Source organism: Panthera pardus, unplaced genomic scaffold (genome assembly GCF_024362965.1).
Source record: "Panthera pardus isolate Hobbes unplaced genomic scaffold, ASM2436296v1 HiC_scaffold_26, whole genome shotgun sequence".
In the NCBI taxonomy this organism is placed as follows: Eukaryota; Metazoa; Chordata; class Mammalia; order Carnivora; family Felidae; genus Panthera; species Panthera pardus.
In genome coordinates, this window is record NW_026526832.1 from 32,833,654 (window position 1) to 32,858,186 (window position 24,533).

The 24,533-nt window shown below is 36.3% G+C and overlaps 1 protein-coding gene across 5 annotated transcripts in view; it reads left to right on the forward strand.

The window, feature by feature from the left end:
• The window catches only part of ROCK2 (Rho associated coiled-coil containing protein kinase 2), a 134,217-nt gene that overhangs the window by 54,963 nt on the left and 54,721 nt on the right, over positions 1-24,533 (forward strand). For all 5 annotated transcript variants that reach the window (XM_053891152.1, XM_053891153.1, XM_053891155.1 and 2 more), the window contains exons 2-4: positions 2,222-2,303; positions 3,259-3,359; positions 16,126-16,263. In XM_053891152.1, coding sequence (XP_053747127.1) covers positions 2,222-2,303; positions 3,259-3,359; positions 16,126-16,263 — 321 coding nt within the window. The remainder of the gene's footprint in view (positions 1-2,221; positions 2,304-3,258; positions 3,360-16,125; positions 16,264-24,533) is intronic.

The window sequence follows — 24,533 nt, forward strand, 5'->3', positions numbered from 1 at the left end:
TGACCCCCTTTACCCATTTTGTTTACCCCCCACCCCTCACCCCCTTCCCTTCTGGTAACTACTGGTCTGCGTTTGTTTTATTTTGTTCATTTGGGTTTTTTTAAATTCCACATATGAGTGAAATCATAGGGTATTTCTCTTTCTGACTTATTTCACTTAGCACAATATCCTCAAAGTCCATCCATGTTACTGCAGATGGCAAAATTTCGTTCATTTTTATAACTGGGTGGTATTCCGTTGTATATACACTATCTTCTTTATCCTAACTATTCATCTGTTGATAAACACTTAGGTTGTTTCCATGTCTTGGCTATTACAAATAATGCTGCAGTTAGCTTAGGGTTGTAAATATTTTTTCAAATTGGTGTTTTCATATTCTTCAGATCAATACTCAGAGGTGGAATATCTGTCTCATATTGTAGTTCTATTCTTAGTTTTTTGAGGAATCTCCATACTGTTTTCCATAGTGGCTGCATCACTTTACAATCTCATCAACAGTGTGCGACGGTTCCCTTTTCTCCACATCTTCTCCAGCATTTGTTACTTTTCTTTGGTAATTCTAGTATGTATTAGGTGAAATCTCATTGTGGTTTTGATTTGTATTTCCTTAATTATTAGTGATGTTGAACTCTTTTCATGTATTATCTGTCTTTGGAGAAATGTCTCTTCAGATCTTCTGCCCATTTTTTAAATCAAATTTTTGGGTTTTTGTTGTTGTTGAGTTGTATGATTTCTTTATATATTTTGAATATTAACCGCATATTAGATATGTGGTCTGCAGATATCTTCTCCCATTCAGTACGTTTTCTTCTCTGTGCAGAAGCTTTTTGGTTTGATGTAGTCTCCTTTATTTTTGTTTCTCTTTCCCTTGCCTTTGGAGTCAGATACGTATAAAGATGTCACTGAAACCGTGTTAAAAGGCTTACTGCCTATGTTTTCTTCTAGGAATTTTATGGTTTCAGGTCTTACGTTCAAGTTTTTAATGGATTTCAAGGTAATTTCTGTGTGCGGTATAAGACAGTGGTCTAGTTTCATTCTTTTGCATGTTGCCATCCAGTTTTCCCAACACCATTTATTGAAGAGCCTGTCCTTTCTCCATCATATGTTCTTCCTCCTTTGTCAAAGGTTAATTGTCCATATATGTATTGGTTTATTTCTGGACTTTCCTTTTTATTGATCTGTGTGTCTGTTTTTGTACGAATACCATACTGTTTTGATTTTTATAGCTTTGTGGTATAGTTTGAAATCTGGGAGGATGATCCCTCCAGCTTTGTTCTTCTTAAAATTGCTTTGACTATTTGTTACCTTTTGTGGTTCCATACAGAGTTTACAGTTATTTGTTACAGTTCTGTGAAGTATGCCATTGGAATTTTGATGGGTATTGCATTGGATCTGCAGATTGCTTGGGTAGTATGGACATTTTAACAATATTAACTCTTCTAATCCATAAGTAGGGAATATCTTTCCATTTATTTGTATCTTCTTCAGTTTCTTTCATGAATATCTTACAGTTTCCAGTGTGCAGGTCTTTCACCTCCTTGGTTAAATTGATTCCTAGGTATTTTATTCTTTTTGATGCAGTTGTAAATGGGATTATTTTCTTAATTTCTTTAGTCTGTGTGTATTTCTGTCTCTTTTTCTTATTTGAGAGAGAGAGAGAGAGAGAGAGAGAGAATGGGGAACAGAGGCAGAGAGAGAAGGGGAGAGAGGGAAAGAGGGAGAACGGAGGGAGGGAGAGAGAGAGAAAAATTTTAACAGTTCTATGCTCAGCGCAGAGCCCAACATGAGGCTTGATCCCACGACCGTGGGATCATGACCTGAGCCAAAATCAAGTGTCAGATGCTCAACCTACTAAGCCACCCAGGCGCCCCTGTGTGCATTTCTTAAAGTCAAAAAAGCGTGGTGAAATTTTACTGGGCATTTAAAGAGAGAAAGGAAGACATCTGACTAGCAGAAATAATAGTGGGTGCGTATTTTAAGCTGATATTTTTCTACTGGCTAAAATAACAAAGGAAAACATGATACAATCATTCATAATATTCTCTGGCAGAAGTTAGGAAATGAGTTAAAACTGTTGGATATGGAACCATTGGACAATTTCATATCAAAGTAGATTGATATTTATTTAGCAAGAACAACGTATAAAATTTAAAGACTTTTTTTTAATATTTGGAAATTGTAACAACTTTCTTTTTCCTTTTTTTAATTTTTTGTTAAACAGGATGGCTTAAATTCCTTGGTCCTTGATTTGGATTTTCCTGCTTTGAGGAAAAACAAGAATATAGATAATTTCTTAAATAGATGTGAGTAACCTTCATATTTGATCCTATAACTATACTTTTGATAAGAGATTTATGTGTGATTAACATTATAGTCTATAAACTATTTAGTTTGCTAGTTGGTTCACTTAAATGCTGCATTCTTTATTTTTAAAGAAAAACTGCAGATCTAGTTGCAGTATGTTAAAGTTCAAGGTTTTATATAAATTATTCAGACTAAGTTTAGCACAGGTTATTTATGGCAGTTCAAAGAGAACTTTTAAATTAATGCCAACAATTTTAAGACTTAGATTTACACTGCTTAGGAGACTTAATGAGCCTTATGTTTGTATGAATGTAGACATGTCGGTCTAGGTAATGAAAGATAATGCGATAACAATTATTGTCATCTATGCAGTAACTTAATATTTGCCAGCATTGATGTTGGAGTGAAGGTGTAGATGAGGTTGAATTCTAAGAATAAATTCTCAAGATAATCTAATACACACTTTATATCATCGTAGTAAGCTTTTTAAGTTGGAATTGTTAGAGACTGTGCTATTTTCATGATTAAACAATCTTGTCTTTAGATACTATATCTACAATATGTGATTACTACTTCCCAAAGAAGTAGACTATGAAAATTTATTACTAAGATTAGCCTTGCAAGTAATTTCATAGCAGCTCTCGGCCGTGATTCAGAATGCACTGCTAGGACGCGTGGATCCTCATTGTTCAGCTGTCATCTTGTCAAGCAACAGAATAGCTTAATTCTTACTTTTTGGTTGTCAGTACTGTTTGTTTTATATGTGTTAATAAACCATGGAATTTTGGTTCTTTCATGTAAAGTTAATATGTATCTTAGCTTTTTAAATAGCAACCTTTGAAAACTGACAGATTTAGCTAAAAACTAATCCCAGTTTCTTGAAATGAAAATTTGTTTACAAATATGGTGATTATTGTAAAGTATTGTTTATAAATGTAATCTTTTTTATTGCAGATGAGAAAATTGTGAAAAAAATCAGAGGTCTACAGATGAAGGCAGAAGACTATGATGTTGTAAAAGTGATTGGGAGAGGTGCTTTTGGTGAAGTGCAGCTGGTAAGAAAGTATTTGTTTTCTTCTTTTATATTATTTTTAAAGACAGGGTTTTGTGAAATACTACCAACAGCCCCTGAGTCGATGTTATTTTTCTGCCCAGCCATGCCAGAATTAGTTTTGTGAGCTTGGTCAAATCATTCAATCTCCAAAAACCCTCAGTGTCTTCGCCTGTAAAAGGAGGTAATTGTAAACTGATACCCCACGTTTCTTGTAACTCTGAAACACTGAGATTTAGAATCAGGCCAGTGTGGTTTCATACATGACCTTTTCAGCAGTTAATATTCCCCAAGAACTATTGTGTTTTTATTTAATATGTTCAGATTAATAACATTTATTCTTCCTTAACAGATTTTATTTAGATAATATGAGAAACATTGTAGTAACTGAAAGACATAATAATAACTGAAAGTACATATGAAATTTATCTGTGCAGATGAAAGTGGTACCAACTGGAAATATAAATGTTTGTAATAAATGTCATTTGTATTAATGAGGAACTGTAACAATCAATACTCCTGTTTTTGTCACTCGAATACAAAATTCCACTTTTTGTCCTTACAGATTATTGTCTTTGATTAAATTATGGGGTCAAATTCTGTCTTTTGCTCAGTAGTGTTCTTCTGTTTTTTGATGGAGCATGAGAAAAACACTGATCACTGTGTGTTAGCATAATTTCTTTAGGAACAAGTCGCTTTTGCTTCTCTTTCATTCCTTCTTTTTTTGATAGGTTTATTGAACTTGTAGATCAGGGTAGTGTAATAGGTGTGATATATATCTATAAGATATTTGAAAAAGTCTGTTATGCTTAAAGAGGGTATGGAGAAATGTCAATGAATAAGCATATGGAAAGACAGTTTTATAATTTAATAGACATATAATTTAATAGACAGCTAATTTAATAGCTGTATCCTAAGGAGACTGAGGAAGGCATGAATTGTACCTTGGACAGAGATCCCCAGGGACAGATTTTAGAGTTCTCTCTTCTCCTATTCACCACTTTATTAATAAGGCATTTATTGTATGGGGGCAGTGGTGACACGGTGAATAATTTTGCAAATGAGTTAAAACTGAAGTATGAGGATGATTTCAGATGATAAGCCAAAATCCAGAAATCATTAGTTGGGAAGGCCATTGGCCAATAAAAGTGAAATTTAACCAGAATAAAGAACTGTACTTAGATGTGAAGAACTCAAGAAATAGATTCCTTAACAGTAATTATAAATTAAAGAACAATTTTCCTTTAATGTAAACCAAGCAAGAGTCGTTGGTGATGTGGCTGTCCAAAATAGTAGAGGAAGTTTGGATCGCTTTGATATAGGTGTTGTGTTCTCTCTTTTGAGATGATTGGGCCATAATGGAATACTCATTCTCTGTGCACTGTTGCCCTGTCTTAAAAGGCATGTTGGTAGAGGGTACTCAAGGGATGGAACGCTCAGGGACTTGAAATGATGCCATCTGAGGTGTGGTTGAAGGGATTGAGATGTTAATTTGGAGTAGATTTGAGGAGTGGGCTGCCTTGGAAGGTAATGTGCTTTTTGTTTGTTTTGTTTTGAGTCTCTGAAAGTGGTGTAACTTCGGCTGGTAGAGTGCGCTTGGAGGGGGGGGGCGGGGGGAGGGTCAGAGATTAGATTACGTGGTAGTTGAGTTGTGACAGGTCCTGCAAGATAGTGGAAAATACAAAGTAGTTGAATCTTATCTCTGCCTTGGCCTAACTCAAAGATTATAGTGAGTACAGACAAGTTTCTCAATCTCTCTGAGTTCCAAACTATAGAATACAGATGATAATACCTGTGTCATGGGTTTGTTATAGGGGATTAAGTGAATTAAAAATAAATAAGCCTGGGGAGCCTGGGGGGGCTCAGTTGGTTAAGTGTCAGACTTTGGCTCTGACACTCACCACTTGTGAGTTCGAGCCCCGCATCGGGCTCTGTGCTGACAGTTCAGAGCCTGGAGCCTGCTTCAGATTCTGTGTCTCCCTCTTTCTTTGCCCCTCCCCAGCTCATACTCGATCTCTCTCTCCCTCCCTCTCTCTCTCTTTCTCCCTCCCTCTCTCTTTCTCCCTCCCTCTCTCTCTCTTTCTCTCTTCCTCCCTCTCTCCTTCCCTCCCTCCCTCCCTCTCTCCTTCTCCCTCTTTCTCTCTCAAAATAAATACACACTAAATAAAATTAAAAAAAAAATAAGCCTAGTTATAGTGTTCCCTGTTAGCCACTATTAAAATTATTGCCTATTTGATACATAAATTCATAATACAAGTATCTGAAATAAATACATTGTTTCTTCATAATCAGGATTCAGTGTAGATAAGAGAGAATAGAATTTGGAATTCTGTTTTTGAAGGAAATGTGACAGTTTTTGGCTTGTCATGTTTTTGTGGCAGGGTAGTCATTGTTCTGTGTTAGGTTAGTTTGATAATTCAAATTCAATACGTTCAAGAAAGAAAAGGAAAAGAAGAGGGTTTTATTTTTGTTGTTAACTTTCCATTCCAAATTTTATTTTCTATAAAACAAATTCACATGTTTTTAAAAATGAGAAACACTTTAACATTCCATTAATCTGCTGACCTGACCTAAGAACTTGGAGCATGTTTGTTTTGGCGTTAGCTCTTTGTTCTGTTACCTTTGGCAGGGAGTCTTGAAAAGAAGGATAAGATTCAAAATGAAAAGTCCAAGTGCTTCTTCCATCGTCTTTTAGAGTCGATTTGCATGTGTTAGATAAATTAGTTTGACAGCTGTGTAGGCAGTATTCCACATTTGGCACATCTTTATGATTATGTTTTTCTAGTCATCCAAAGAAAGTTTTACACTAGTAGGTGCAGATTTGTCTTACGGAATACTTTTTTTGGTCAGGTTAAAAATGTATTACCACAGAGGGCCCACTAGTCCGTTTCTACAACGAAAATTCTCGTTGTAAAAGTAACTTTAGTGTGCCACGGCAACTATACTGTAGTATTTAGGAGCTAGAGTCAGACCGCTTACACTTGACTTCTGACTTGCTGACTAGCTGTCCGTGCAGACACTTAATCACTCTCTGCCTCAGTTTCTTATCTGCTAAATGAAGATAACAGTAACATTTAAACCCCATAGCATTAGTGGAAGAAATAGATGTAATTAAATTTGGAACAGTTTCTTAGAATATAGTGAGTGCTTAGTAAATATTAGCAGTTAATTGCCACACATGAAATGGTTCATGTATCCTTCCATCAATGAAGTATTTAATCAGGATCTGTTTTGCTTCAGGAACTTTGCTAGCTTCTAAAGATGCGATGACATAGCCTCAATCTTTCTAAAAGTGGTACTTCTGTGGAAGAGATAGGAATTTTACTTTAAATAAGTGAAGTATTTTCAAATTATGATAAATACGATGAAGGAAAAGATCTGGATGTCATGAGAGAGAATAACGGAGGGATGTGCTTAATTCAGGTGGGGTTGTTAGGAAAGACCTCACTGTGAGAAAATGACATTTGAGTTAGATGTAAAGAAGTTAGGCACATGAAGAAGAGGGACTGGGGTGGGAGTCAAAATACAGAGGGAATAGCATGTAAGAATGCCATGAGTCAAGAAAGTACAGGGGTGCCCGGGTGGCTCAGTTGGTTAAGTATCTGACTCTTGAGTTTGGCTCAAGTCGTGATCTCATGGTTCGAACCCTACGTCGGGCTCTGAGCTGACAGTGTGGAACCTGCTTGGGATTCTCTCTCTTCCTCCTCCCCCTCCTCCCTCGCTCACACACACTCTCTCAAAATAAATAAACTTTAATTAAAAAAAAAAAGAGGAGGTGCTCAGTCATTTAATTTATTTGAGCCTAATTTTCTTCACCTGAAAAAGGCATTTATTTATAGATTGAAAAGTTCTATAATTCTAGGTGGGCAGAATTGGTTTAGCTTATTATCTTTTTTCTCCCATCTACAGAGGTGATGTATATTTATGTTTTTATATCATGAAAAGTCTGTAACATGGGTGATCTTACCTGATACCACTATTTTTAGATTCTACTGTTTAGGTCATTTATCACATCTCATTTTTATGGAAAATAATAATATTCTGTATATTAGGTTGATTAAGAGCAATACTTCGGAAGAATAGTCAGAGTCAACTACTTTTGTTTCTATTCTATCATGTATAGATTTTCTGTCATCAAAGCTTTAATTTCCTTATCTCGGAGTAGCAGTAATAATAGAACATACAAGAAATTTTTTGAGGACTAAATTAAGCTCTACATGTGTGGGACTTACCAGGGGTCTGGCACATTGTAGGTATTAAGTAAATACTGTCTGTTGTCACTTTTGCCAGTTTCTAAGGATTTATAAATTTAAATGTTTTAATCTTTTAAACTATTTTTTAATGTTTATTTTGGAGGGGGGGGAGAGAGAGAGAGAGAGAGAGAGAGCAAGAGTGAGCATGCATGAGCTAGTGGGGGTGGTAGTGGTAGTGGCAGAGAGAGAGGGGGTGGGGGAGGGAGGGAGGGAGACCGAGAACCTGAAGCAGGCTCCGTGCTATCAGCGCAGAGCCCCACTCGGTGCTCAAACTTATGAATTGTGAGATCATGACCTGAGCCGAAGTCGTATGCTTAACTGACTGAGCCGCCCAGGTGCCCCTAAATGTTTTAATGGTAAATGAATAATCCGAAGTGTTGCTCTAAATTTTATATGTATTTATGTGTGTTGGTTTGCTAGAGCCACTGTAACAAAAAGCACCTACTGTGACTTAACCAACAAAACTTAATTTTCTCACGGTCTGGAGGCTACAAGTTCAACATCAGGGTGTTGGCAGGTTTGGTTTCTCCCGAGGCGCCTCTCCTTGGCGTGTGGATGGCGCTGCCTTGTTGTGTCCTCACATTGTCTTTCCTCTGTGCTTGCTTGTGCCTCCTGTGTCACTGTGTGTCCTAATTGCCTGTTCTTAGAAGGACACCAGTCAGATTGGATTAGGACCTACCCTAATAGCCTCTGTTAACTTACTTGCCTCTCTATAGGCTCTGTCTCCAAATACAGTCACATGCTGAGGTGCTAGAGGTTGGCTTTCAAAATATGGGGGGTCAGAAGGAGACAGCACACAGTTCATCCCATAACAGCATGTGTATGTGTGTTGGGATGAACGTTGCAGTGAAATTACCTTTTTGAACAGGTATGCATGCTTATTTCTTTGTTTACAGTTACATAGGACATAATCTACTTTTCTCTGAAAAAGAAAGGTATGAATTCTAGTCTGGCAAATGTCTTCTTAAGGTACATATTTAGTCTTCATCTCTGGTAATAGAATATACATTGTTCTTTAGTATTCCTTTGTTAATTGATTAGTAAATGTTTATTTAATGTCAGGTAACCGTTATAAGCTTTGGCAATACGTCGTATAGGTCAACTACTCAGACAAGGCACCTGCATTCATGGAGCTTTTATTTTGAGCTGGCCACTATTATAGTGTCAAAAAGAAATAGTGGCCTAGCTTCTAAAAGAGAGTTCTAAGTTAACCTTCTTAAATGTAATGCGTGTATCTTAGGAATTGCCTATTTATGATTCTTTATTGGGGAAATGTATAAAAAGTTTTCCTGTTCAATAGTGGAAATACGTTTAGCATTAAAAAAAAATCTTTTATGTTTATTTATTTTCGAGAGAGAGAGCGTGAGTGGGGGAGGGACAGAGAGAGAGAGGGAGACACAGAATCCCAAGCAGGCTCCAGGCTCCTGGCTCCCAAGGTGTCAGCCCAGCGCCTGATGTGGCACTCGAACCCATGAATTGCGACCTCATGACCTGAGCTGAACTTGGCCGTTCAACCAACTGAGTGACCCAGGCGCCCTTAGCATTTTTGTTTTTGAAGTTGTATCTTATTTTGGAGTTTGGGGCCACATGTTTAGTTGGGTTTGTGATGTTGCCTACTCACTTTTCTTAAGAAAAGTATTCATTAAATTTTTCCTGTGGTTTTATTTAAAACTACACAACTAATATATGAATGCATTCTTGCTCTCAAAGGTCTAAATTGCTTAGAATTGGGTAGAATAAAATGTGAAAATCTCCTTTTATCATGTCTTCTCTTTATTTCATTTTCAAACATAAATGTAACTAGCCTCTTGGTATTCTTTTAGTGCTTTGATAGTTGGAAACATTGGGAACTGATACAAAACTAGGACCAAATTATTTTCAGTGGGTATTTATATTTTATTGTAATTGTTTTCATTCTAGAAAAGTTAAAACCTTTCCCTATTGAGTTATAAAAATTGCATCAATGCCGATTATTCTTCCTTAAAAATAAAAATTCTTTTATTTATGTGACAAATACGTTTCTAGTAGAAGTGAGATAGCATTATGCTTTTTAAAATCACTGATTGTCCCACTACTGAGAGATAACTACTTTTATTACTTTGATGTATGGCTTTCTCACTTCTGTTTCTTCTAAAGATTTGTGTAATGTATGAGTGTCTTATATGTGTGTTAAGGAATCATATACATGGCTTTGTAATTTGTGGTTTTTTAATGTAATATTAAATAATAACACACACTTTTATAGCAGTTACATTCCAGGCAGGCTTCTAAGCAACTTCTGTAGAGTAACCAGTCTTCCTTCACAACACTCCTACAGATAGATGTTGTTACTATCATGCCCATTTGGCAGAGAGGGAAATTCAGACAGGATGGATAACCTGCTAAAGTTCACATAACTACCAAGTGGCTGAACTGAGACTCGAACCTAGGTAGAGGACTCCAGAGTCTGTTTTCTTTGTCGGATGGTCGTAATCATTTTTCTGTGCCAGAAATAGAGACTTTGTGTAACCTTATTGGTTGCACGGTGTTTTCTCTTACTCAATCTCTCACTAGTATTCTGCTCTCCTTTCTTGAAATACCACTTCTTCCGGTGTTCCTGGCTCTTCCGAAGTTTCCTTAGTGGTTCATTCTCCACCTGACTTGTAAATATCGTAGTTCCAAAGACCAGGCTCTTGTTTCTTTGATCTGCATTCTCTCCTGAGGTGCGTTCATCCTATTCCTGTGACTTTAAATATAGTCCATATGATGTCAAGGCTCAGATTCATAGCTGCTCTTCAGAATTTTCTTGTTTGCTGTCCACTCCTATCCGTGGTGGCTTATTTGATATCTCCATTAAGACGTGTCACATGTAAGGGACGCCTGGGTGGCTCAGTCGGTTGGGCATCCGACTTCGGCTCATGATCTCAGTCGTTCGTGGGCTCGAGCCCGCATCGGGCTGTGATGACAGCTCGGAGCCTGGAGCCTGTTTCGGATTCTGTGTCTCCCTCTTCTCTGCCCCGCCCCCTCTTGCTCTGTCTCTGTCTCTCAAAAATGAATAAACGTTAAAAAATAAAAATAAAAAAAGATGTGTCACATCTGAAACATGTAAAATTAGAATGCTTGATTCCCTAACTTTTCCACAAAGTTGTAACCCATCTTAATTAATGACTCCACTATTAATCCAATTGCTCAAGCCAAAAATTGGAAGTCATTGATTTCTCTTTTCTTCATTTTAAGAAATTTAACTTGTTAGTGAGTCCTACTCATAACGTTTCTCCAGCCTAATTTTTTTGGTTCACTGTCATCACTGTCATCCAAGACACCCTTTGATTTCTAGTCAGGTATGAGTATCTCCTTAGTATTTTCTTTGGTTTTCCACTGCTGTAATAATGTTTCCCCATTGTACGGTTGATTTTTGGATTGGCAAGTGCCGATGGAGAAACTATCAAGACCGTGCTTATTAAATCTGTAATTCATGCTGTTCAGGCTCAGCTGGACCCACATTACTATTTGACTGACTGTTTTTTCCCCATTCTTCATATTCTTGTATTTTCATGTATCACTCCTATCTTAACCCCCATTTTGGATATGGGTATAGTAGAATCAGGGGCTTTTCTAACATGTTTTCTGTTTTCTTTCTGAGATACATAAAAGGTGGGAAATACAGATCTGATTTGCCTAATATAAACTGCTGTTAATTTGATCTTTTTAAAATGTATTTATTGTATCTCTCATTTGCGTTTCATGGCTCCCTTAACTACTAAAGGAAGCATGAAGACTTCATCCTGGCCTTCTTGGCCCTTTTTTAAGATGTCACTAATTTTGTTTTTGAAATCTTATTTTCCATTATGCTATTCATCCTGGGCATGCTACTCATTTCAGAGCATGCTCCTTATTTTCTTGTCTCTTTCTTCAATCATGTTTCACTGTCTTTCTCTGTGTTCATTTTGAAAGAAAACTTTTTCCTGTTCTCCTTCTTCCTACCCTTTATCTGAGTGTGATATTTCCTGTGCATCTTTTAATTCCATAAATTTATGTAATTTACCATATTATGCCTTGTGCTGTAGTTTATATGTTTGTTTCTTTGAATCCTTTTATGTGTTGTTTTGAGAGTAGGAATCGTATCTTTCAGATACTTTCGGCATTCCCATCTGGGGCTCATAGCCACTTATATGAAAATAGTTTGCCTATAATCTGGAGAGATTATGTTTAGTCAAGTACACAGTTTAAGAAGAATGTGTGTAGAACAGCAAGGAAAAAGGGAGAGCCCTCACCATGTGGCCATTTGTCAGTTCGGCTGTAGACATTGGTAAGCAATATGTGTGTGCAGCCAGATCATATTTGTGATTGGATTTTTCTTGTCTTTTTGTATCCTGTACAACACAGAACCTGAAACATAGAAAGTGTTTATTGAAGTGAATTAATTGTGATCTTTCATGATCCCTGGGCTGAGAGGCTTCCTGGGATCCAGTGTGCTTCAGGGATACAGATGATCAGTGACGGGACTCAAGGCAGATGTGAGATGAGGATCTTCTTTTTTTCCCTTCCCACTGGCTTGCTTTTAATTTAATTGGTTTAAACTAAGCTTTTAAAGTAGAATCAACCAGAAGGAAAGAGTATAAGGGAAATGATTTTCTAACACTTGTCATGTTAACTCAAATTTTTACTTCCTTTTTTGGAGTGAATTTGCTGGTTACAAGGTTATTTCTGAGTTGGCAAGAATTATCTCCTTCCCTCCATGTTTTTGTGATTCCTGTATTCCCTCATTCAGTCTTGGCTGCCACAACCAGACCAGACAAAAGCATGAAGACGCTCTTTTTGCATTTTTAGTGGAAACCTTAGCAACACAAACTAACTGCTCCAGGTCTGTCAAACTGGATTGTCTTATTAAAATAATCTAGTGTAATTTTTGATACATAGATTTTTAAAGTTTATTATTTACTTTGAGGGAGAGAGAATCCCAGGCAAGCTTTGCACTGTCTGTACAGAGCCTGATGTGGGGCTTGAACCCATGTACTGCGAGATCATGACCTTCGCCAAAACCAAGAGTTGAACACTTAACTGACTGAGCCACCCAGGAGCCCCAGTTGTAATTTTTTTATATTAAAAATCAATTTGTGGGGCACCTGAGTGGCTCAGTCGGTTAAGCGACCGACTTCAGCTCAGGTCATGATCTCGCGGTTTGTGAGTTCGAGCCCCACATCAGGCTCTGTGCCGACAGCTCAGAGTCTGGAGCTGCTTCAGATTCTGCGTCTCCCTATCTCTCTACCCCTCCCTTGCTCATGTTCTGTCTCTCTCTGTCTCTCAATAACAAATAAACGCTAAAAAAAAAAAAAAAAAAAATCAATTTGAAAACCTCAAATGAGGCATTTTGTTAAGAATGACTTTTGAGGGGCACCTGGGTGGCTCAGTTGGTTAAGCGTCTGACTTCAGCTCAGGTCATGATCTCACGGTTTGTGGGTCCGAGACCCATGTTGGGCTCTGTACTGACAGCCTGGAGCCTGCTTCAGATTCTGTGTCTCCCTCTCTCTTTCTACCTCTCCCCCACTTATGCTCTGTCTCTCAAAAATGAATAAACATAAAACAAATTTTAAAAACAACAAAACAGAATGACTTTTGAAAGTTTTTGTCACAAATGTTCCATGAGATCTAGGTCCATTTCAGGATTTTCCAAACATGTCTTGTCTCTAGTACATTTAGGAACGTTTCATCTACCTAAAAGTTTTTTTTTTAAGAAGTACATATTTGCTGTAGAAGATACAAATAAGCAAATATAAGAGTATAGAAGTCACCTAGAATTCTATCAGTTGAGATAAAACCAGTGTTCACTCTTTCACCTGTTTTTAGTGTGTTTTATATTATATAGAGAGAGAAAGGGGGGGAAGTGCATGAGAGCGAGAATCATTTAGATAGTGCTTTTGTACTTGTGTACTTTTGAAATTAAAAATGAGGAATATAAACATCATTTCTCTAACAAATAGAAACATTGGAATAAGAGCAACTTTTTTGTCTGTCAGGTAAAGGTTCATAATAGAGTGAACATGGTAGTGTTAGCTAACATTTTTATAGAGTATATTCTATGTGCTAATAAGTATTTCCGTTCATAATCTCATTTTGTCTTTGCAACAGTTCCGTGAGGTTCTTACGTAGATGAAGTCATTGAAACTTAGAGGGGTTAAGTAAGTTGGCCACATAGTTCACAAATAGTTAGGATTTTTGCAAAGGTTTGTTGACATCTAAATCCATGCTTTTAAGCAGTACTCTGTACAGTGTGGTAATGAATGGCTACTATATCTGACTGTTTATCCATCCATATTGAATAGAGAAGGAACAAAGGGGAGTGTACAGAGATGCTGAGGGAGATTATAATAGAATCTTTCAGAAAGAGACATCCTCAGAAGGAAGATCAGTGGAAAGCAGCTTTCCTAAAGTAACAGCGCTTTATTGTAGTTCGCTGTCATACTAGTGCTAATGAATTTTCAAAGTATGAGATAGCTGTTTGGCATGAATACAACTATTGCCTCTTAATGTTTGTTCTATAGATCAAGTCAAAGGCTACAAGCCGGTGGTTCCTGACTCTTGTGTTACGAGCCAGTGAAGTGTTCTATCACAGTAATTTAAATGAAACTCAGGCCTCATTAACTAGAGCATCTAAGCAAAATAGTTTTTATTTATTAAACATTTTATAGCTTTCAGGGATAGCCTGGGTGGCTCAGTCGGTTGAGCGGCCGACTTCGGCTCAGGTCGTGATCTCGCAGTTTGCGAGTTCGAGCCCCGCACTGGGCTCTGCTGACAGCTCAGAGCCTGGAGCCTGCTTCGGATTCTCAGTTTCCCTCTTTCTCTGCCCCTCCCCCACTCCTGCCCTGTCTCTCTCTCTCCCTCTCTCAAAAATAAACAAACACTTAAAAATTTTTTGAAAATGTGAAGCTTTCATATAGAAATAGATATAATTTTGTTGAGTTTGCTGAATTGCATATTCAGCATTTTGCCAACCACCAGGCAGCCCCGCAAATGAAAGTTTATACTCTGACTAAAGGAGTTTATGAAGCAGACACGTAACTAGATTGTTGTAAGTGCTGTGGAAGCACAGAGAGGGAATAGTTTTCATAAAGAATCGGCGAAAGTAAAGTGAATAAGTCTGTTTCTCATCTTCAGAGAATTATACCTATGTCGTATAAATTTTTGTGTATTTGAATGAATGGTCTTTTGTTCCTGGTTTGTTTTGGTTCAGTATAAAACATTAAAAATATTTAACTATTTTCTATCAGCTGACAAAGAGGTTTTAGTTTCTGGTCATAGCTTTGCTTTACAAAATTTTTAAAACTCTTGTCACGGTACGAGTCCAGCATAAGTAATACCATGGTATAAAGTGATTGCGTGACCCTTAATGTTTAATGGATTACTTTTTCTAATGAAGTTAGGAAGCATTCAAAATCTGATTTGTTCTTAGAATAAATGAAGATTTGAAGAGTGACATAAATATAGAAGGAGTACCTTAGCAATCTCTTTCTAATAATCTTTTATTTTATTTTTTAAATGTTAATTTGCCTATTTTTGAGAGACAGCGAGTGTGGGAGGGTCAGAGAGAGAGAGAGAGGGAGAGGAGAGAGAGAATCCCAAGCAGGCTCCACACTGTCAGCTCAGAGCCCAACATGTGGGGCTCGATCCCACCAAATGCGGGATCATGACCTGAGCCCAAATCAAGAGTTGGACGCTTCACCGATTAAGCCACCCAGGTTGCCCACGCTCCTCTAATAATATTGTAAACATTTTTTTTTAAAGCAACATTTAACACCGTTGTTGGAATTTGCTTTGAGATAGTTTGCTAATCTGATACAAATCAATTAAAAATCTGGTCTATCTGCTGTGGGAGGGATTTCTGGTTTTCAGACGAGGATCCTTTGTGCCCTAATCCCCTGCCCACCGCCCATGTTTTCATATTGCTTTCACATGTGTTTATTTTCAGCATTCTATAAATGTCCTAACACTCTCAAAAAGAAGGAATTGTGTTTCCAGTTTAGTAATTTAATATAGAAGATAGATATAATGTGTGGCCCTCATCGTAAATTTGACCCTTTGCATATAGGATTCTTTTTATGTAAAATTAAAATATGTCAAGATTCTTCAAATTTTAAAATATTTTAAAATGAGAAGTGATGTAACTTAATACAAAAACCTTAGTAATCGTGACTTTTGATTAAGCAGTGTTCCTTCTGGGGTGAATTTCTTTATATCCACAGTGATATTTTGTTTGCTTATTATATCGAATATTGAGAGGGGATGTTAAAATTTCCAACCTAAGTTATGGATTTGTCTGTTTCTTTCTTTAGTTCCGTCAGTTTTTGGTTCCTGAATTTTAAAGCTTATTTATTAGATGCATACATATTTAGAATTTTTATGCCTTTCTGGTGAATTATACTCCTTTTATCTGAATTCTTCCCCATTTTTTTCTTTGAAAGTCTTTAATAATAGAATAATAGTATGATCTGTTCACCTTTCTCTCATAAAATTATTTTTGTGTTTTTAAAAAATCTATAGGTTCGTCATAAGGCATCACAGAAGGTTTATGCTATGAAGCTTCTTAGTAAGTTTGAAATGATAAAAAGATCAGATTCTGCTTTTTTCTGGGAAGAGAGAGATATTATGGCCTTTGCCAACAGTCCCTGGGTGGTTCAGGTAAGCCTACAAACTTTTCTAAATTTATTTCCTTTTTTTGTAAGTGCTTATTATCCAGGAGATGTGATTTTGTATGTTGAAAGTCCTGTATCTCATTCCTATAGTAACAGTGCTGTCATTTTTAATAAGATCTGATTCGATATGCTTGTTTAATGTTCCTAAATAGTATGTCATATAGACATGACATGTAATTCTTAAATTGGTGTGTGAAATCAAGTATTATTTGCAACTTTTTAGAAATTCCTTTATGAACAATTAGATCGGTTACCAGTGTGCCGTTATTCCCTGCCTACACTTTCTCACGATTTACATAATAGGAACAAGAACCAGCCTGTCTCAAAAAAACCCAAAACTTCCTACAATAAAAATCTTGAAAATCCTCCCAGAGTCCTTTATATATTACCTACTGTGTACGACAGCATTGTGCTTCCTGAGTCAGCCTCTTGTTTGTGAAGTGAGGAATTTATAATTGTATTTTGCCTCCTTTTCAATTTTATCCCTTATTAGCTTTGCTTCTCTAAAGATGTTTTTATATTAATATCTAATTCTGCAACCATTTTGAACGAGTATCACGAGTAAGATTAGGTATGTACGAATACATGTTCAGAATGCTTGCTAAATGATTTGGGAGTTTGATACCTTGCTTGTGGAAGGCAATTTGCGGGTAAAAAATTTTGCCACATGAATGACGATGTCATTTAAAAGCTCATTACTATTGCTTTTTTAACGGTGTTGAGCTTCAGTGCTTTCTCTCCACTTAATTTCTGTTATTGTAGCTAGTGAATAGAAATTCTTATATGTGTACCTAAAACTAAAATTTTTGTAACAAATTGTATATCATAATAATTTACTTAAGGAATGATGGTAATAAATTATTCCACTGTTAGCTTTAAATTGCTTTCATAGTAACAGAATCATTGCCGTTTCTAGTTCTGATCTTTAATTTTGCTAAGCGGACCCTTATAAAATGTTCATTGAGATAAAGAGTTAATGGGTCTGTGGACGCCAGTCAGTAGTGAAACATTGTACAATTGAAAAAGTAACATAAGTCTGGCTTTCATTTGTTTATCTCTACGATGAAGGATATTCCATGCACCATTATATGTTTGAAATGTGTGATTTTGTGTGAAAACTTGTAAAAATGACTGACTTATTTCTGTTTATTGATTTAATTTTATTATTCAGTGATTTTCAATATATTTACAGAGTTTCAGTACATTTATAGAACATTTTTGTATCTCAGAAAGAAACCCTGAAACAATTGGCAGTTTTTCCCCAATCCACCCTGACTCTTAACTCCTGGCAACCACTAATCTGCTTTCTAGGTCTGTGATTTGCCTATTTTGGGTGTTTCGTATAAATGAGATTATACAGTATGTGGTCTTTTGTGATATCTTCTTTCACTTAGCTTAATGTTTTTAATGTTCATTCATGAATAGCATGTGTCAGCCCTCCGTTTCTTTTTATGGCTGAATAATCATCAATTGTGTGGATATCCCACATTTTATTCACTCATCAGTTAATGGACACTTTGGTTGTTTTTACTTTTTGTCTGTTGTGAATAGTGCTGTTACGAGCTCTTTCATGTGGATTTTGGTACATATGTTCACACATTTCTGTTAGGAACCCACCTTGCAGTAAAATGAATGGGTCATAGCATATACTGTAATCGATTTTAGCAGATTATTTCCCACATCTCAGTGCTTATTTTTTCATGACTATTCAATATTTAATTGTATGAAGGTCCCCATACTTTGTTACTATACTCTTGTTGGAAAGGGCTTTAAGAATTTTTCTTATATAAATTATGATACACCGTATATTTTTGGCCCATCTCTATTTCTTAATATGTATTCTTAGTGTGATTTGAATTTAATAGAGGAATATTGGTGTATTGTAAAAAACTTACTCCTTTGCTGATATAGAAGACTTTTTAATGCCATCTCTTATGTACAGTTTACTGTGTTCTTTGCCTGTTTTTCTAATGTCCATATGTTTATGGTGAACACTTCCTTATTTTTCTTTATAGTTTTATACAACTAAGTAGGTGTGTACCCTTAAATACTTCAGTTTACTTTTAGCTTTTTGAAATTTAAGTTTAGGTATCTCTTTTAAAGTTTCTCAATCTAGGGTTTCCCTCCTCCTCTTTTGTGTCATCAGTTTATTTGTGGAAGAAACCTGGATTTTGCTGCTTTTGTCTTTGTGTAGTTTAACTTTGTAAGTTGGTAATTGGATATAGAGGATCAGAATCAGGTATGATTTTGGAGAGGGTGGCAGGGCAACTTCATGGGTAGTGTTTTTTTTTTCTGTTAGGCTAATGTCTGGTTTCTCTCTGTTATTTTACCAGCTACATGTGCTTAATGCCTAGGTCCGTTAATTGATTAAGGATTTCAGAATGGTGGTGCTCCAATTCAGTCATGCCTTTTTTTTACCCTCCTAGTCGTTCTTTTTTTACTATATTGACTGGAATAGTTCTATAAAGAAAAATATTCCCCCATTTACTATTTGCTTACCTAGTAGTATAATTTCTGGGTAGAGAAGGACAGGAAGGACAGGATAAATCCTTTATTTTTTTCCTTACATTTACCAGTTTTCAAAATAAAGGATTAGTTTCCTTTTATTCTCTAAAGGTGAACAATTTTGGGGGTGATGTATCAGTTTGAACTCAGTCTTAAAACCTGTTTGATGTTTCAGTCCTTTGAATATCTTTTTGATGCTCAAAGTTTGACACCTTTGGCAAATGATATCCTGTTCAGGTTGGTTCCTGAGTCCTTTTCCATCCCTTTCCATCCCTTTCCATCCCTTTCCATCCCTTTCCATCCCTTTCCATCTCTTCCCTTCCCTTTCCCTTTCCCCTTCCCCTTCCCCTTCCCCTTCCCCTTCCCCTTCCCCTTCCCCTTCCCCTTCCCCTTCGCCCCTCCCCTCCCCTCCCCTCCTCTCCTCTTCCCTCCCCCCCTCCCCTCCCCTCCCCTCTTTTTTCCTTTCCTTTCTTTTCTTTATTAAAAAAAAATTCTTTTTTAGTGTTTATTTTTGAGAGAGATACAGAGATAGAGCACAAGTCGGGAAGGGCAGAGAGAGAGAGGGAGACAAAGAATCCAAAGTAGGCTCCAGCCTCTGAGCTGTCCAGCATAGACCGCAATGTGGGGCTCAAACTGAAGAACCGCAAAATCACGACCTGAGCTCAAGTTAGACGTGCAACCGACTGAGCCACCCAGACACCCCAGTTCCTGAGTCCTTTTGCTGTAAACTTAGCCGTCTTTGATAGCTTGCTATCTGATATTGTGGGAAGTTCCAGACCAATCTTGTACATTTTCTGTCCTTGATGTGGAATTAATCATGCTTATACCTCCATCTTTTAATACATGGATGAACATTTCTTTAGACTCGATCCCTGGCATTGGATTTGCTAGGTCATATGGTGTGCACATTTGACACTTTGATAGATGGTGCCAAATTACTGTGTAAAAAAAGGTTTGTATGAGTTTATATTACTCTAATTATTTAACACTTTTATTTCACTGCGTTTTAGCCAGTACTGGAAATTGTAGTTATTTAAAATTTGTATTAGTCATATCCTCAAGAAAAAAAGATGTTATTGTGTTAAGCTGCATTTCCTTGGTTAATTATGAGGTTCAAGATATTCCATATGCTTGTTAGTAATTTGTATTCCTTTATCGCTTATCCCATTTTTCTGTGTCGTTTCGCTGTTTTAAAATCGATTTATGGGGTGCCTGGGTGGCTCAGTTGGTTAAGTGTTAAGCACCCGACTTTGTCTCAGGTCATGATCTCGTGGTTCATGGGTTCGAGCCCCGTGTTGAGCTCTGTGCTGACAGCTCGGAGCCTGGAGCCTGCTTCGGATTCTGTCTTCTTCTCTCTCTCTCTGCCCTTCCCCCACTCATACTCTGTCTCTGTCTCTCTCAAAAATAAAATTAAAAAAACGTTAAAAAAAAATAAAAGTGATTTATTAGAATGGTAATGGACCCTGTATAATGATTCTTTGTTATATATGTTGGAAATATATTCTCTTGGACTATTACTTGTCTGTTGCTTATTGAATCTTTAAACATAAATGTAGTCACATCTATGCATTCTGTATTTTGATTTTTGCTGGGGAATACCTTCCCCATCCTTAATTTATAAAAATATTCCTTTATACTTTCTTTAAATTTTTATATTTGATTTTATTAAAAAATTTATTTTTACTGTTTATTTATTTTTGCGAGGGAGAGAGAAAGAGTACAAGTGGGAGAAGGGCAGAGAGAGAGGGGGACCCAGAGTCTGAAGCAGGCTCCAGGCTCTGAGCTGTCAGCAGAGAGCCCAGCACGAGGCTCGGACCCACCAACTGTGAGATCATGACCTGAGCTGAAGTCGGAAGCTTAACCAGCTGAGCCACCCAGACGCCCCTAACTTTTTATATTTTAATTTTGAGAGGAGTGGGAGTCTATTTCTGAGTCACCGGGAATTTATTTTGTTTTATGTGTGAGATTTTCACAAATGGGCAGCCACGCCCAATACCATTTGTAGAAATGCCTTTTTTCCCATGAAATAAATGAAATGTCCTTTATATCATTGACTAAATTACCATATACACATGAATTTCTTTTGACTCTGTTCTGTTATTTTGGTTTGTTATTTGTTCCTGCACTAAAATCACATTGTTGTATCTGGTAGGGCACGTCTTCTCATTGATTTCCTTTTATAATATTTTTGTGGCAGTTCTTAATCATTTTTTTCTATGAAGTTAGAATTAGCCTTTCGTTCTGTTAAAAAAATACACTACAGTTATTTCTTGCATTGCTTTAATTGATAGATATTTTTGGTTCTTTGGATTATTTTGGAATATTAAGCCCTCCCATAACAGGATAGTATATCTCTCTGTATACAGTTTGGTTTTCAGTAAACTGTTTGCCATCAGATATGTTCAGAAGAAACTCAGGCATAAGAAAATTGGTTTTTAAAAATGTAGACGTTATAAAGTGCCAAAAAAATAACATTGGTTCAGTCTTTCAGGATAGTGTTGAATTAGTAGAAATTTTTATCCTTATCTTTTTTATTATTTTAAACTTAATGATTAAGTCTGATGTTTGTTGAAGCTTTCTGAGTAAGCTAGTAAAGGATTTGGTCTATTTGTGCTTAGCTTACCAAGTACTTTTTAATCAGGAATAATGTTGAAGTATTTAAAAACGTTTTCTTTAGCTGCTTTCAAGATGTTTTTTTTGTTTAATCTGTTACTATAGTACACTAAATTTTTTTCAAGGTAATATAAAATGTAAAGAAAATGCCACTTGCTATAATTTTGTATTCTGAATAGAGTACTGAATTTGATTTACTAATATTTTAAGGAATTGTTTGTCTGTGTGTATAAGTGACATTTGACCTTTGATTTAATTCAAAGTTTTTTTTTTAATGGGTGATGGGCATTGAGGAGGGCAGGATGAGCACTGGTTGTTGTATGTAAGCCAGTTTGACAATAAATTATATTCATAGAAATAAACAAAAAAAACACATGGGCTTTCTTGATTGGTTTTTGTATCATGGTGAGACTACCCTAATAAACAGTTGAGGAACATACCACTTTTTTCTGAGCTTTGGTACAGTTTATATAAAATAGAAACTCTTCATTCCCTGAGGCTGAATTGAACTTACTTGCAAATCTTTTTTTTTTTTTTTTTAATGTTTATTTTTGAGTGGTGGGGGAGGGGCAGGGAGAGAGGGAGACACGGAATCTGAAGCAGGCTCCAGGCTCTGAGCTGTCAGCACAGAGCCTGATGTGGCGCTTGAACTCACTGACTGCGAGATCATGACCTGAGCTGAAGTTGGACACTTAATGGACTGAGTCACCCAGGTGCCCCTTGCTTGCAAATCTTTAAGCAAAAATTTTCAGTATATTTAATGACAAATATTTTAGCTTTTAAAATTTATTATGATAAATTTCGAATGTACCCCAAAGTAGAAAGAAGGTATATTGAATCCCTGTGTACTGTTCAGTCAGCCTCAACAGTTACCAACCATGGCCAGTCTTACCATGGTTCAGTCACACCAGAAATTGGCAATTTTTTTTTTTTTTGTAAAGGGGCAGTTAGTACATATTTTAAACTTTGTGGCCCAAGATGGCCACAAATCAAAGATTTTACGTTGATAGTTTATATAATGAGAAAACACATTTGTACACATTGTTGATGAAATTCAAAATGTGATAAAAAGTACAATTTTTTAAAATACAAGTCTGTTAAGGAGAAGAGTGAATTTATTTTCTGGGGCAATAACATTTTGTTGAATTGGGGTTCACAGTCAATGTTTGTAGATGTTCTATTAATGCTAATGTGTAATAAGATATTTTACATATTTTATTAGAAAATACCTTTTCACACAGGTAGGTACTGCCAGATACTATTATCCAACAGCATATGGTTTATTTTTTATTTATTAATAGGATTTATTTTTAAAAAGTTTTACATTTATAGAAAAACTTGAGGAGATGGTAGAGAGCTCTCATAATACCACCACCCTCCCACCCCGTAATGTCTCCTCTATTAACATCATAGTTTTGTACATTTGTTACAAATAATGAACCAGTATTGATACATTATATTAACCGAAGTCCATAATTGGTTCAGATTTTCTTCATTTTTACCTGTGCTCTTTTTCTGTTCCAGGATCCCATCCAAGATAGTACGTTACTACATTTAGTTATCGTATCTTCTTAGGCTCCTCTTGGCTATGGGAATTTCTCAGACTTCCTTGTTTTTGATGACCATTACAACTTTAAGGATTACTTATCAGTTAATACCGTAGGATATGTGTATAGTCTTCTATTAGAATTTGATGTTTTTCTCATTATTTAGATTCAGGTTATGAGTTTTTAGGGAAAGACTACAGAGGTAAAGTGCCATTTTCATCACTTGTTACGAGTATATACCAATACCTTATTTATGACTTGATGTTGACGTCGAGCAGAGTATTCTGATTGAGCATATTTATCACTTGGAAGATGTTTATAGAATTCTGTTGAATTCTTATCTTGATATTTACATTGTAACAGTGTCATCACACTGCAGGTTAGTTACTTCCAACTGCAGATTGGGTAGAAGCTTCTCAATTACAGAGTTTAAATGGATTTTGAAACATGAAACAGCAAAAAGAAAAAAAAAATCCTGTTGGAACTGTGAGACTGTAGTTTGAGCTCAGAAAATACATCCCTTGCAAATTTGTGCACTTGAGTGGAGAGCTCACTTCTTGTTTTGATTTTGACAGCAATGGGAAGTATAAAAAGGGGCTTGGTGTTAGCTGTCATCAAAAGTTTAAGTTTTGTAGATAAGCCCTATTTTACCTTGTCATTTTAGGTTGTATTAATTACGAAACATTATTAAGGCTGCAGCTAAGGCTAATTTCCATGCTATTGAGTGTTCAGTAATAGTAGTTGAGGATGGTCTTGATGAGAAAAATTTCAGTTTCAGCTCTAAGCTCAGATCATTGCAGTAAAACTTTACCAGTGCTAAGCCGTTGATTGAACTGCTGTATGGAAAGTGAGTCAGGATACACATCTTCTATTTCTGACAAAAACAGATGAAGATGGTTAAGTCCACAAAGAGCAAATAACAACCATTAATAGTGTTCATTTATGACATGAGATTCAAATGTATTTTCCACTGAGTTCTTATATAAGATCAGTATTACAGAGACTGACTCCAGACTTAAATGTCATACATTTTCACAAGCTTTGTAAATTTGTCCAGTGAAAACCTTTTCTGCTCCACATATATTTTTACCACCGTCTTTTGTTAACACACCTACTTCAGTTTGTACTGAATTAGTGTTTTCTCAGCTCCTTCGAAAATATTTTTGCCTGTAGTTGACCTATGCAGACTGTTTATAGAGGCTAATTCTTTACTTCATATTTGGCACTCACTCCTCCAATAAATGGTAATAACTGCATAGTGTCAGCAACATCTGTTGACTCACCAAGAGCTGAGAAAAACCACTCAAAATCATTTACCTTGTTTTTTAACTGACTACTGATATTGCCCCCAGTGTCCTCAACTCCTTGAGCAACTGTTGTTGAAAGACTGATAGCGTCGAGTTGATTTCCGCTGGACACATTTCTTCTGCTGATGCAGTGGAACACAACTTAATTAATTCGCTGTTGGTAAATGGCTTTTCTTGCTTGCCTGATAAGCCATCTGGAAGCATTCTTTGGTTTTGGTCTTACATATGTTTAGAAAATTTTAACATTTTTCCATAGCTAATTTTAATCTTTTAATTTTGAAGTA